We start from the raw sequence: 15,479 nt of genomic DNA on the forward strand, positions 1-15,479 counted from the left end.
TAGGAAATAGATGTTTCCAGCAGGGTGGGGTAGAGTGCATCCTAGTTGGGAGGTAGACCTTGAGGGGTGAGTTGGAGGCCTCTGAAAGTTCTAGAAAGTACCTTCAGGAGGATTCAATGAATGGTGCCTCTCCGCTCTGGGTGTTGCCTGGACCAAGCTGACCCTGGTGTTTGAACAGCTGGTTCAGTAAAGCCAGCTCCTGGGGGGTGAGGTCTGCAGTGTGAGAAATCTCCATAGGGAGGAGAAAGAACACTCAGTGGCCTTAGTCATGCTAGATTGGAACTTGGGATGTGATACAGTGTCCTAGGCAGTGAACTGCCACAGACACGAGGGAAACCCGAGTGACGTCAAGACACAGAGATTGGACTGACCAGGTGCGCTTTGTAAAACCAAAGGGGATGATGGACGGAGTGTTGAACGTTGCAAGCACTCACCCCCAGTCAACTGATCTGGGTTTAATCCATCATCATTCTTTAGCTCACTCCGCCACCCCAGTTCAGACATGGCCATATGCAAATCAGTCTGACCCTGTGCCCCATGGGAACAGTCCAGCCCGAACTGCCAAGCCATGTCTTCCCTGGACCGGAAACAAGCATCCTGGGACCGGTTTCTGGCTAATCAGCCGTCATCAGCCAGGCTAGCTTGAATCCATGGGCAAAGTGAGCAAGGGACCCACGTCTGGGCATACCCTACCAACTTAGGGCGAACGAAGCAAAACCAAAGGGGATGATGGACGGAGTGTTCAACATTGCAAGCACTCACCCCCAGTCAACTGATCTGGTGCGCTTTGTGTACTGTGACCCGCATGAGAATAAGATTGATTCTTGCACTTAGCATAAATAAATCTCTGTATATTTCTAGGGTGGGAAAAGGATCAAAAATGGATTCTGAATGTGACTAGCCACCAATGCGAATTTTGTTTATGCTTAGAAACTTCTATGGTATGTACATACAAGAGCCAATCTATTCTCATGGAAACCTCAATGTGGAAAGTGCTTTTGCAAGTGCAAAACGGACATCTGTGACGTATTTTGTACTAGAAAAAAGTTTTGACTGTTCAGTACAGACATATACAGGCAAATAGCTTAGCAAATGAGGCCCATTGTGTGCACAGAAGTCAGGGAACTAGAACAACACTACGTTTACTTGCTGAAGACAGAACAAATCAAAGTTTATCAATTATTGTGACTAATACAAAAGGTTTACTCTTGCAGAAAAGGCTTTTAGAGCAAGAAAGGGGGTAGAATATGTTTAGTGCATAAAAAATCTATTTGGTACTAACATATGCTTTCCCGCAGAACGAGGCAGTCATTTCCACCAGCTGGGAGACGGACGAATCTGCAAGATGTGCACGGAGTGTAATCTCCCTGGATATTAAACCAGAAGATAACATGGCGACCATGAGCTGTGAAGCGCTGAACCAGGTCACCCCACTGCCTCTGAGATCCAGCGTCACCCTAAAAGTGGTCTGTGAGTACAGTTAGCATGCTCGAACGCAAGAAGCAATGCTTGCAATGTTAGCTTTCACTTGAGCATTCTTACACCATGCTCCAAGGAGAGGACTCCCCACCATCTGCTACAGCTGATGCTCCTACACTCTACCTGGGAAAATTACATACATCTACCACAGCATCAGCTCTGCCACCATTCTCCCTAACTCTGCCACCCTTCTCCTTGCCTCTGACACCATCAAACACACAAAAGGTGATGGGAAGATGCTTACAATAAGAATATCCACTGGCAATCGCTCGGGGTAGCATTTCAACCCATTGTTTTTTGCCCATGTTAGAATTGGGAATCTCTAGTTGGCACAGGTATGCACTTGCGACAAGCAGGGACTCTCAATTCTAAGTCAGAGTAAGGGGATCACCCTTTCAAATAACCCCTGCTCACCCTTTAGGTAGTGTGGCGCAAGCAGTCAAGACTATTCTCAGAGCATCATAGGTTAAGCATTTGTGAACACATACAGTAATACAATGACAGACCACAAATGGACACCAGGCAAGGTCATAACAAAAATAGTTCTCTTTATATAAGGCTTAGCACAAGACCAGAATAACGATTAAAATGACCACAGTATTATTTTAAAGTTCAATGTTCTTGTAAAAAGGCTTAAAATGCAAAAATAGACTTCTTTTACTCAATTCTACTTCTTTTCAGGCTTTGTACGGTTCGTACCTGAACGTGCGACTCGTCCGCATTAAAAACAAGGAAAGTACGAGTCAAACAATCGGTGCGGACTCCGGGGTCCGTAACAGGCACGCTGCGGTGCGAACAGAACAAAGTACCTTAAGTTCGTGGGGTCCGCGACGGACAGTGCGGGACAAGTTGATGGGTCCGGGTCGTAGTTCGGCAGCATATTCAGATGCTGGTCGGGTCGCGGCGTCGGAAACGCGGAATCGGTACGGGACCCTCAGGGATTCGTGCGGATGGCCCGGATCAGCTTGCAGAGTCCGTGGCGTTCGGCGTTTGAGCCGTACCTTCGGTGCGGATAGGCGGCGACACTTCTCGGCGCCGTACAGCGTACGGGGAGGATCAGCGTGATGTGGCTTCTCGGCTTTGAGTACGGCACGGTGCAGTACGTTAGCAGCGTACGGACCGTACCTGCGGGACAGCGAAGCTTGAGTCCGGCGTACAGGGTTCGGCAGCCAGTGATGTACGTCTCGAATCGGCGGGGAAGGTTAGGTGCGATGCGGCCGGGAGGAGTACGGTGCGTACTAACGCTTTTGGATCAGCGTAGACACACGGTGCCGGGCGGCAAAGACACGGCTTCGCGGCAGATGGTGTACGAGGCGTACTGGGGCCAAATCCAGCGGGAAACAAGCAAGAATTGTCCAGGCAACTCAGTTTTGGAAGGCAGATGAGTCCAATGGTCCTGGAACTCAGTTCAGGGGGCAAGCTCTTCTTCCAAGCCCTTGGAGAGTGTTGAAAAACAAAGTGCAAAGTCTCTCTTAGTCTTTTCCTCTCCTTTCTCAGCAAGGCACCAACTGCAGGCCAATCCCCCAGGTCAGGGAAAGTTACTCCTCCTTCAGCTTCTTCCAGGTCCTTCTGGTCAGGCAGAGTTCCTTCGTGGTTCAATCAGGATCTTTGGAATAGAGACAAAAGGTCCCACAAAGTCCATCAGGCATCCAGGGGCTGGGCAGGGCCCAGGGAGGCAAGCCTTCCCCTGGGCCCCAGCAGCAGCACGCCCCTGGTTGTTTCAAGTTAAGCACAAGAACAAGAACATTGTCATGGGGTCACAGCCCCTCTTTTATACACCAAATCCTTTGTTCTCAAAGGTGCAGGGAAGGGGCGAACCAGATACAACTGGTTCCTGAGCACTTTGTTTTGCTCAGCCCCTCTCCCTATTCACAGAGCAGGCCAGGGTCATCAGTCGCACTACACGGGGCGGAGCCAGCATTGTGTGGGGAAAGCCCAGCACTATTCAGGTCCTTAGGTGTACTCCTCCCACTCATCAACCTGCAGAGCTCTCCACCCACCACTGGGGCAGACCCACCCTGATTCCTGGAGCCAGGCACACCAGCCAATCACACGCCAGACAGTCACTGCACATTTATGCCAGTGTCTAGAAGTGGCGCTTCTATACTAGCTACAGTAACGCCGCACACATCCTTGCGCAGCATTCACTCTCACGAGTTTGCACATATCAAACTCGACCCTGCACTCCCCACGCACCAGGAACTACCATGGGCACACACATTCCCCATGCATTCCTATGGGAGGGCAGGTCAGTCTCATTCAACCACACAGAGCGCACGCGCTTTCCACTGGGACACAGTGTGAAAGCGCCTAGAGGCCTAAAACCACTAGTACAACACAGGAAAAAGGCTAGGATACTGCAAAAAGTTCTAGGGGTGAACTTGCCAGAAGGGCCAAGTCCAACAGCCCACCATGCCACCTCAGTTTTGAACCAGCCAAATACAAACCAGTCTAAACCCTGATCCAAGCAAGCAAGCAATCTAAGTCTGGTGTATCATGGTTCCTGTGAAGCTGCACAGGGGGCAAGGGAACTATATCTGGGAATACCTTTGACCATATGTAAATCAGTCTTGACCCTGATCCAATAGGAACAGTCCAGCCCGAACTGCCAGGCCAGGTCCTCCCTGAACAGGAACATAAGCAACCCACAAGCAGTTTCACCCTGCTGGCGGCTCTTCGGTCATTTGTAGCTTAGTTCCAGTGGCACAATGAGTAAGATAACCAAGTCTGGGTATACTGTTGGCCACTTGGGGCATTACATCAAACACAGAAAAGGTGATGGGAGGATGCTTGCAATAAGTTTAACCAAGGGTGATCGCTCAGAGTAGAATTACAAACCATCGTTCTTTTGCCCACCATTCCACTTCAGTTAAGACCCAGATATACGCAAATTAGTCTTGACCCGGCTCATAGAAGATGGGAGGATGCTTGCAATAAGTCTAATGACTGGCAATCACTCATGGGTAGCATTCCTACCCTTCAATCTTTAGCCCACCATGCTACCTCAGTTTTGACTTTGACATATCAGCTTTGACTCTGCAACTCAAGACCGGTTTTGCCCTGAATGGAGCTCTTCAGTCAGCTGAGCAAGAAACCCAGGTCTGGGCATACTCTTGGCCACCTAGTGCAGTACATGAAAAACACACAAAAAGTGATGGGAGGATGTTTGCAATAAGTTTAACTACTGGCAATCGCTCGAGGTAGCATTGCAACCCATCGTTCTTTTGCCCAACATACCACCTCAGTTTGGACCCATTCATATGCAAATTAGTCTTGACCCTGCTCCAATAGGAACAGTCCAGCCCTAACTGCTAGCCCAGTTCCTCTCTGAACTGGAACACAAGCAACCCACAAGAAGTTTCAATCTGATTGAGGCTCTTCAGTCTGGTGTAGCTTGGTTCCAGTGGCATAGTGAGCAAGGCACCCACGTCTGGGCATACCCATGGCTACTTAGGGCGGCACATTAACCACACAAAAGATGATGGGTGGAATGCTTGCAATAAGCCTAACCACTGCAATCACACAGGGTAGCATCCCAACCGATCGTTCTTTTGCCCACCATGCCACCTCAGTTTCTACCCAGCCATATGCAAATCAGTTTTGACTCTGCCCATTAGGAATAGTCAATCAATCAATCAATCAATCATAGGCATTTGTATAGCGCACTGCTCACCTGGAGGGTCTCAAGGTGCTGGGGGGGGGGGGGGGGGGGGAAACGCTACTGCTCGAACAGCCAGGTCTTGAGTTGCATCCTGAAGGCGAGATGGTCTTGCGTTGTCCGGAGGTGGATGGGGAGGGAGTTCCATGTCTTGGCTGCCAGGTAGGAGAAGGACCTTCCTCCGGCGGTGGCTCTGCGGATGCGGGGGACGGTGGCGAGAGCGAGGCTGGCGGAGCGGAGCTGGCGGGTGGGCTTGTAGAAGGTCAGGCGGCTGTTGAGGAACTTGGGGCCCAGGTCGTGGAGGGCCTTGTGTGCGTGGGTGAGGAGTCGGAACGTGATTCTTTTGTTGACGGGGAGCCAGTGCAGGTCTCTCAGGTGTCCGGAGATGTGGCTGTGTCGGGGGATGTCCAGGATGAGTCGTGCTGAGGCGTTCTGGATCCGTTGGAGATTCTTCCGGAGTTTGGCGGCGGTGCCGGCATAGAGGGCGTTCCCATAGTCCAGCCGACTGGTGACGAGGGCCTGAGTGACCGTCTTCCTGGTCTCGGTGGGGATCCACCGGAAGATCTTTCGAAGCATGCGCAGGGTGTTGAAGCATGAAGACGAGACGGCGTTGACTTGTCTGGTCAACGAGAGGGAGGAGTCCAGGATGAAGCCTAGGTTGCGTGCGTGGTCCGTTGGCTTGGGGGTGGCTCCCAGGGCGGGGGGCCACCAGGAGTCGTCCCAGGTGGAGGGTGATGATCCCAGGATGAGGACCTCTGTCTTGTCTGAGTTCAGTTTCAGGCGGCTGTTCTTCATCCATTCGGCGACGTCTTTCATTCCTTCGTGTAGGCTGGCTCTGGCGGCGTCCGGGTCGCTGGTGAGGGAGAGGATCAGCTGGGTGTCGTCGGCGTAGGTGATGATCTTGAGGTTGTGTTGACGTGCGATGGTTGCGAGGGGGCTCATGTAGACGTTGAAGAGGGTGGGGCTGAGCGATGACCCTTGTGGAACGCCGCAGATGACTTCGGTGGCCGCTGACCAGAACGGGGGGAGGCGGACTCTCTGGGTTCTTCCGGCGAGGAATGAGGTGATCCACTCCAGGGCCTTCTCCTGGATGCCGGTGTTGTTCAGGCGCTGTACCAGGGTGCGGTGGCAGACAGTGTTGAACGCTGCGGAGAGGTCCAGGAGGATGAGGGCCGCAGTTTCCCCATTGTCCATTAGGGATCTGATGTCATCTGTGGCTGCGATGAGGGCGGTCTCCGTGCTGTGGTTGGCTCGGAAGCTGGATTGCGAGTGGTCGAGGGATCCGTTGGTCTCGAGGAAGGCGGCTAGCTGTCTGTTGACGGTCTTCTCGATGACTTTGGCAGGAAACGGGAGGAGCGAGATGGGGCGGTAGTTCTTGAGGTCGGAGGGGTCTGCAGTTGGTTTCTTCAGCAGGGCACTGATCTCGGCGTGTTTCCAGCACTCTGGGAAGGTGGCGGTGTTGAAGGAGGCGTTGATGATGTCGCGCAGGTGGGGTGCGATGATGTGGTCGGCCGTGTTGAAGATGTGGTGTGGGCAGGGGTCCGTAGGGGATCCGGAGTGGATGGTGTTCATTGTGCGTGTTGTGTCTTCAGTGCTGACTGTGGTCCAGGTGCGGAGGGTGGCGGTGGGGGGCATCGGTTCGGTGGTGGGGTTAGTGGTTGGTGGGCCGAAGCTGTTGTGAATGTTGGCGATCTTGTCGTGGAAGAAGGCTGCGAGGGAGTCGCAGAGGTCTTGCGAGGGAGTGATGTCATTGTTTCCGGCGTCGGGGTTGGAGAGCTCTTTGACGATGCTGAAGAGTTCCTTGCTGTTGTGGGTGTTGTTGTCCAGTCGTTCCTTGAAGGCTGTCTTCTTTGTGGCGCGGATCAGTTGGTGGTGTTTGCGGGTGGCGTGTTTGAGGGCCGTCATGTTGTCTGTGGTCTGGTTGGTGCGCCAGGTGTTCTCCAGGGAGCGGCAGTTCTTCTTGGAGGTGATGAGCTCGTCGGTGAACCAGGAGGCTTTCTTGCTGCCGCGTCTGCTGGGGGGGGTCTTTTTCAGTGGTGCGAGGGCATCTGCGCAGTTGGTGATCCACTGTGTGAGGTTGTTGGCGGCTTTGTTGGGGTCCGTTGAGCTGGTGGGGGGGTTCTGGCTGAGGAAGGTGGTGAGCTGGTTGCCGGTGATCTTGTTCCAGCTCCTGCAGGGGGCTTGTTGAGGTTGGTGGTGGTTCGTCGTTTTACTGAAGCTGAAGTGGACGCAGCTGTGGTCAGTCCACTGGAGATTGGTAGAGTGGCTGAAGGTGACGTATTTGCTGGATGAGAAGACTGGGTCAAGCGTGTGGCCGGCGTAGTGGGTGGGGGTGGTTACCAGTTGCTTGAGTCCGAGGTTGGCCAGGTTGTCCAGCAGAGCAGTGGTGTTGCGGTCCTTGTTGTCCTCCAGGTGGAAGTTGAGGTCCCCCAGGAGGATGTAGTCGGTGGAATTGATGGGCTGACGAAGTCTGTGATTTCTTCGCTGAACTGTGTGCGTGGTCCCGGTGGTCTGTAGACGAGGGTGCCTCTGAGCGTGGTCTTGGGGTCGGTGTGTATCTGGAAGTGGAGGTCTTCGGCGGAGGTGAAGGTGTCATCGGAGTTGGTCGTGATGCGGATGGTGTTCTTGTGGATGATGGCGATGCCTCCTCCTGTCTGGGTGACGCGGTCCTTCCTGGTGATTTTGTAGCCTTCTGGGACGGCGATGGCGACGTCGGGCGCTGAGGAGGCGTTCATCCAGGTTTCCGTCAGGAAGGCGATGTCTGGTGCTGTCGAGTCGAGTAGGTTCCAGAGTTCGACGGCATGCCTGTGAACGGAGCGGGTGTTGAGCAGGATGCACATCAGGTGTTTGTTGCTGGGGCTCGGTTTAGCAGGTGCGGTGTTGAGTCGGAGGCCGGTGAAGCGGCAGGTCAGGCAGGTGAATGGTTCGTGAGTGCGTCTCGGGGTGGCTCGGTAGCAGGCGGTGTTTCGGCCGGCGTTGAGTACGTGGAGGGTTTTGGCATCGTAGATGTGCAGGGTGTGCTGGCGAGGGCGAGGACCAGGGGGTCTGGTGCTGGGCGCGGTCCAGGCGCGGACGGGCGCAGACGGGCTTACCTTTGGCGCACCTTCGGCGCTCAATCGGCGCGTCCGCTGCGCGGTCGCTCTGGGGGCGTCATAAGTAAGGAGCCAGGAGGGAGGAGCAGCTGGGTGGAGGGAGCGGGGCGGCGAATGGAATCACAGGGGGGCGGGGCTGCAGGGAGGCAGCGGCGGGAAATTCCAAGAAGCAGCGGGCAGCGGGAAATTCCCAAGAGCAGTGGGAAATTCCCAGGAGCAGCGAGCGAAGGAATCTGCAGGCAGGAGGCGGCAAAGGCAGGCAGGAGCGGCAGCAGTGAGTGGGGCGACCAAGCCCTGTGGAGGGCTGAGCGGTCACACTCTGTGGTCCCCTTAAGTAAGGAGCCGGGAGGGAGGAGCAGCTGGGTGGTGGGAGCGGGGCGGCGAATGGAATCACAGGGGGGCGGGGCCGCAGGGAGGCAGCGGCGGGAAATTCCAAGAAGCAGCGGGCAGCGGGAAATTCCCAGGAGCAGAGGGAAATTCCCAGGAGCAGCGGGCAGCGAGCGAAGGAATCTGCAGGCAGGAGGCGGCAAAGGCAGGCAGGAGCGGCAGCAGTGAGTGGGGCCTTTGACCAAGCCCTGTGGAGGGCTGAGCGGTCACACTCAAGTACAAATTGCAAAGCCAGATCCTCCCTGAATCGGAACCCACGTAACAAATGACCGGTTTGACCCTCATAGGGGCTTTTCAGTCGGTGTAGCCTGACACCATGCTATCCTCAACAGCCTACCGACACCCCCTTCCCAGCCAGTCTTTCTGCACCATCCAGTAAATCTAGTGCTCCAAGTACTAGTACTAGTAAATCTAGTACTACAACAAGCCAATACCCTACAAAGCCCTCCACAGTCAGTGCACCAAAACTGTCCTCCACAGCCAGCACTATTACAGCAATCCCAGTAGTCGGCATTCTGAGACCCCTCTTCACAGTCTTCCTGCTTCATAAGACACATCGTTTGATCCTATCCCATGCTCCGTAGCCAGGATGCCTAAGCCCTTCTTCATAGCAAGCTCCCATACAACATTCTGTACAATTAGTGCTTTCACACTGCCTCCACAAAGTGGTCCTAACGTATCCCCCACACTCGGGTATCCTACACCATCATGCACACCATGCTCCACAGCCAGATCGCCTGTACCACCTCCTATTGTAAGTACTGTCCTACCACCCAACACAGTCTTCCTACACTATCTCCTACAGCTAAGTGTCTTACTGCTTTCATCACAGACAGTCTTTATCAAACTATCAGCAACAACCAGCACACCCAGACAACTCGCCACAGCCACAAACCTTTAACCAAGGGCCACATCAAAAACCCATACACAGTTGTCCGCAGACCTTTTTAATGTGCCACAAACCATCTACTTTTTCAGCAGGTAGTGCATTTACACTATCCTTCAATGTGTTGTTACACCATCCCCCACAGCTGCCACACTTACAGCACCCCCCATACTCAGCGATTCTACATAACCCACCAGTACCATGACTCCTGCACAATCCCCTCCAGCCAGCACATGCAGACTTCTTCCGCTAGCCAGAAGTCATATTCCGCCGGGCACAACTAGGCACTGTGCCCTACATCCAATGTTCCCAATGGGAGGCATAAATATGGTTGGGTAGCTGAATTGTTTAAGTAGCAACTTGCAGACCTGCTAATAACCTTTGCTTTGATACCTGTTTCAAATCATGTGACAGTTGCCAAACCACTTCATGGCTCGAATTGTGTGATCTGAAAAACAACTGTACAATGTGTCCTTGTTAGTTCTCATAACATCCTAGTCAAATACCCATCCCCCACAGTCGTTTCACACCAGCACAGACAGCTAGCCAAATTCATTGTTATTAATAGTCCCTTATGTACTGATGCCATGATTTTCTTTGTCATGCTATCCCTCTTATTGCTATACCCGTTTGTTCTCTTCCCTTCTCTTTCTCCCTGTTTTCCTCCCTCTTCTCCCCGCCCTCCTACTCACCTCTGCCTCCCTCAGTTCTTCCCACAAAGGTCACTATCTTGGGGTCGTCCAGTGTTCAGGAGCACAAGGAGATCTACTTGTCATGCTTCACGGCGGCCAGTAACCCTCCGGTGCAGATCCGCTGGTGGCTGGGGTGGAAGGAGCTTGTGACCACCGAGGTCACCATTACAGATGTAAGTGGCCCCTGTGCATTGGTTAACAGAGAGAGCATGACAACACAAACACAGACATCTATCCCTTGCAAGAGTACCCTGGCGCACTCCTGGACAGAGAGGGTGAGGGTGCATGTTCACCAAGGCCATTGTCACTGATAGAAATGTCTTCCATGTGTACTGCACCCATCCCTGATGAAGTTCTTATAAATATCATGAGATGGAAAACAGCCTTTAGTCTGTGACTTGAACCACACCGTGCCTTTACAACGTGGTTCGAAACATGAACGCGTCTTTACAATGCAATCATTTACCCCGCATGTCATTGCAAAGACTTGCCTTAAGGGAAGCGTTGTTGGATTGATGTTGGACTTTAAGTCCAACACTTTCCCTACTGTTACACAGACTGGAGCTTGAAGTCGGGATAGTAAATTATACTGTTCCAACTCCATCGCTTTCCCTAAGGCAAGTTGTTGTAATGACTTGCGGGGTAATGGAACATGTTGTAAAGACACATCTGGGGTTTGACCCACGTTTTAAGGCATGCTTAAAAAAATGCTTGCATGATTCCAACATACATCCTCATAAGAGCCCTCAGCATTTTAAGGGAGGTCTGAGGCTGACCTTATAGCTGCTAATGTTACCATCTAAGACATATGCAGCTCTTACACACTGTGGTAAGAGCTTGACCAGGACTCATACCCTTACTAAGCCATCAAAGATAGAATTTAGGGTCATGGGGTCAACATCACTGCCACAGATGCTTAGAGAGCCCTCTGGGCATTTACTGTCAAACCTAATGCACTCATACATTGAGAGGTCACCATCTCTGATGAATGACCCTACTGGGCAGATAGTGTCATACGAGTCCACTCAGGTCACTGGCAGTGACATAAATGCCATACACAGTCCTTGGCACAAACCACGTTCTAGAGGACCAGAACACCTTTCACGTGACATAAGGGAGGGTTTTGCCAATGACATCATCCATACAAATCATGGATCAGAAAAAAAATTGTGAGCTAATGTTTTACAGAAAAACCTCCGAGTAATCAAAAAGGGTATTATTTTCACCAGTTTTTCACATGTGCAAAATCTATGTTTCAGGATAATTTTTCAGGTTAAATAAGTGGAAAACAGAGAATTTTCAATTTTCCAAAAAGATGGGGTTTGGAAATAAAACTGCATTCATTTCAACAACATAGTCCAATTTCTATTGCTGTAATATCAGCAATGAAAGGGCACAATCTCTAGCCTCAGTGATTCACTGAAAATAGAAAATGACAATAACAAGAAGGAACCTCTATGCACTTAAACAAAGTGATGGGTGCTTCAGCTGGGGTGAAGGTGGGCGTGTAACACAACTAATACATAGGGGTGGAGCCTGGGCCATTGGGGAGATGTGTGGGGTGAAGCACAGCCATGCACAGTGGTAGAGGTGGTGATTTGATGAGATCAGTGTGAAGTGCAGCACAAACTTGAAAGGTTGTGGATGGTGATCTAATGAAGAAGAGATGGAATGCAATTATACTTTGAGGTTGACAGAGACTCTTTGGGGTGTGGGATTCAGAGGAGCCTCGCTAGGTGCTGGAGGGAGTTTCAGTGGGTGCACAGGAGGAAGAGGAACCATAAAATTACTTGGAACTGGAGTGTGATCAGGGATGCAGAACAACATTACAACATCTAAATCTGTAAAGGACAGGTTCACCCTGGAGTGTATTTTCAGACTGAAATAACAGATGTTCATTGTAACTCATCTCAATGGTGCTCAGTTTATCAATCTCAGAAGGACAAACACTGAGTGGAACCAACAGTAGTTGAACCTTAGATCAGACTTAGGCCAGTGTGACACCTGACCCAGACAACATCATACCGGGCTTTATCCCGAGCTGGTCAGCAAAATGAGGTGGTAATACCAGACAAGGTGCTACCTTCTCTGCCCAGTATTACCATGTCAGCCACCTTCTAGCTACTTCTTTCCACACTCAGAACAGGACTGTGGTTCCATCTCATTGTCTGCAGACTCTTCGCAGGCCTTCCAGCCCCCACACCACAGTAAGTAGGATGGGGTGGGTTTTCGTCTTTGATGCCACCATCTCGACAGACGTTGGGTCTCCTCTCTCTTCCCAGCTCTCCAAGTCCCGTTTCCAAGCAGTATCTTGTTTGGCAATTGAATTCCCTAATATGTTGAGTTCCACTGCACCTGAAGCGTGTTTTGTTTGTGATAAGCACACATTATAAGACATTCAATTCCTTTGCTTCTGTAAGTCATAGTGGGCTTTCTCCTCAAATGTGCACATGTGTCTAAACTTTGAAAACTGTGGGAATACATTGCGGTATTTACCTAAATTTTACAGTGTTTACTATGCAACTTGTATATATTATAACTTGCCACATGATTGTTTTTGTCGTTATCCTTAATTCATTTTCATGTATTCATAAATAAGCAATTTGCGATTCCTACAGAACAAGGTTAATGCACTTATCCAATGGAAAGAAGAATGTATGACTTACTTTGTAGCTATTCAAGCTGAAAAATTGTCTGTTGAATGAGGGAAGTACGTTCTTCTTCACTGCATTGGGTCAGAAGGTCAAGAGATTTTCAGAACATTACCTGAGTAATCAGGGTAGTGGTGAAAGGCACTTGGAATGATTTTGAAAAGGTGTTAGTCAGGCTAGAAACGTTCTTAAAACCTCAAATCAGCGTTACCTTGAAAAGATACCAATTTTATATTCAAAGAGCAAATAAGACCCTTGATGAATTTCTTACTGTATTAACAGGCCTATTGAACACTTGCAACTTTGGGACCATCCAAGAAAATATGCTTAGTGACCAAATTATGGTCTACATGTACATTAATGGGAAGTGGGTGATCTCACTTTGGAAGAAGTCATTACTTTGGTTAAAGTGACTGAAAAATCAGTCATATGGGTTAGAGGGGTTAATGAGGACAGAAATTACAAAAAGAGTTGGAGAAGTATTCAGTATCAAGAATAAAACTCATCAGCTTGAAATTTTGAAGAACTGAAGTTGCAAATAGTTTTTATCATTGTGGCAGCACTTCCGATTTAGCTGGAACCCAACCCTTACATATAGACTGCAAAATTTGCAGCAGGAGAAGACATTTTGCTAAGGTCTGCAAAAGTGGTGAGAAACCATATATGCAGTGTGCTGCGAGGGTCATGGACAATGAACAAAATAAAATATTGCATAAAATCAAAAATATGGTACTGATCATTAGAACTGTTAACAGAATAAACAGCAACTTTAAAAGTAGTTTGTGCTGAACTCCAAGCCATGGCCAAGTCAGTGTCACCTTTCAATCATCATCACCATTCATCATTTTCATTAAATGACTTTTTGAGTGATAAAGTTGACCAATTATGTCATCCCATGTAAGATGTCTTATTTAAGGGTGAGAAGAATTATTTCATGGGCACTTGCCACTATGGTTAATTTCAAAGGAGTGTCTGCAAGGATTAAAATATATATAGCCCTTATGAGCATCAGATTAGAGGGACCTGAGTCTTGTAATCATTCTAAACAAGAACAAAGGTTGTATCCATAGGATTCATCTGAAACAGGATGAGGTTCCAGTCAAACAGAAGATTAAGAGTCTTCTAATTTGTGTGAAGAATAAACTACAGTGCACATTAGAAGAGCTGCCATTTAAGAAACTGAATCTTCCAAGTGGGTGTCTCCTATTGAGGTAGAAAACAAAAGTATTGGTAATCTGTACATATGTGTAGATTTAGGAGCGTTACAATCTTGTGTTGTGGTAGATGTACACCTGTTTCCCAAGATAAATGTGCTGCTCTCCATGATTGAGGATACCCCTCTGTGTTGTACCCTTGACTGCAGAACAGCATATCAGATTGAATTAGCTCCAGAGTTTGGATCTTTCACTGCTTTCATTACACGTTTTAGTTTACTTTTTTTACCTAAGGAAAATGCTGTTTGGTCTTTGTTCAGCATCAACATTCTTCTAAAGAGCAATGCTTCATTCATTTAGTGACTCAGAAGAAACCATGAAATGTTTCCATGCGGTCATTTTGATTTTCATGAAGGAAACTTGATCCCATTATGATGTGCTTGTTAAAGGTTGTAACAGATTATGCCAAGAGAAATGTAGACTATTTAGGAAATACTTTATCAGGAGAAGGTGTTGTACTAAAAGCTTCACTTATTGATACTTTCGGAAATGCACCTGAGCCTGATTCCTGAAGGAAGCTGTTATCTTTCGCAAGACTCTGCGAGCCCTATAGCAAATGTTTTCAAAATGTTGCTGGACTAATGGAACATTCTTCAGAAACTTCTTTATAAGGGACAAGAGTTCACATGGGCAAACCATCAGCAGGAAAAAAAATTCTTTTATAAAAAATGCAATTATTACTACCTTGTCATTGAAGACATGCTGTGCAAACAAACCGTGCATTATGACAGTTGATGCAGGCACCTATGGTTTTGGGGACAGTTCTTTCTCAAAGATATAGTAAAGCTGATTGGAATGTGACCTTTGTTTCCAGAACTGTCAGTCAAACAGAGCAGAAACGCCCCAGAGCCTGATTCCAGATTTCCCTAACTCTACGAGTACTGTAGCAATTTTTGTTTTTTAAAGTTGCTGGAGTGATGGAGCTGCTTCGGAAACTGCTTTGCATGGGACAAGAGTTCATATGGGGAAATATGAGCAGGGACAATTTTCTCTTGAAGACTTTCTGTATCAATAAATTGTGTATTATCACAGTTAATCCTGGTGCCTATAGTTTGGGGCCAGCCCTTCCTAAAAGATGTGGTAAAGATAAATGGAATGTGACCTACGCTTCTAGAACTGTCACACCGGGCATATCCATTTATTTATCATGAGAGAACTGTTGGTTTCTATTTGGGCGACCAATCTCCTCAGACTTTTATTTGGGGAAACAGATTCTTACTAAGGACTGACTACAAACCATAATTCAGTGTGTTATCACTAGGAGGTGGATTGATCCAAATGGCTAGAATTGCTAGTTAAAGCTCCAAGGTTTTATAACTGTTGCAATGTCTCTTTTACACTAGGAGTAAGCACAGCTGTGTGCCTCGTACTGTTACCATGTGCTGTGTCTTCCAGTCTAAAGGAGAATGAGGATATTAAT

At 49.1% G+C, this 15,479-nt stretch overlaps 1 protein-coding gene across 2 annotated transcripts in view; it reads left to right on the forward strand.

The window, feature by feature from the left end:
• NPHS1 (NPHS1 adhesion molecule, nephrin) overlaps positions 1-15,479 on the forward strand; it is a 526,308-nt gene that overhangs the window by 299,981 nt on the left and 210,848 nt on the right. For both annotated transcript variants that reach the window (XM_085615945.1, XM_085615944.1), the window contains exons 11-12: positions 1,299-1,470; positions 10,210-10,367. In XM_085615945.1, the coding sequence (XP_085472071.1) occupies positions 1,299-1,470; positions 10,210-10,367 (330 nt within the window). The remainder of the gene's footprint in view (positions 1-1,298; positions 1,471-10,209; positions 10,368-15,479) is intronic.

Source organism: Triturus cristatus, chromosome 7 (genome assembly GCF_964204655.1).
Source record: "Triturus cristatus chromosome 7, aTriCri1.1, whole genome shotgun sequence".
NCBI classification, from domain to species: Eukaryota; Metazoa; Chordata; class Amphibia; order Caudata; family Salamandridae; genus Triturus; species Triturus cristatus.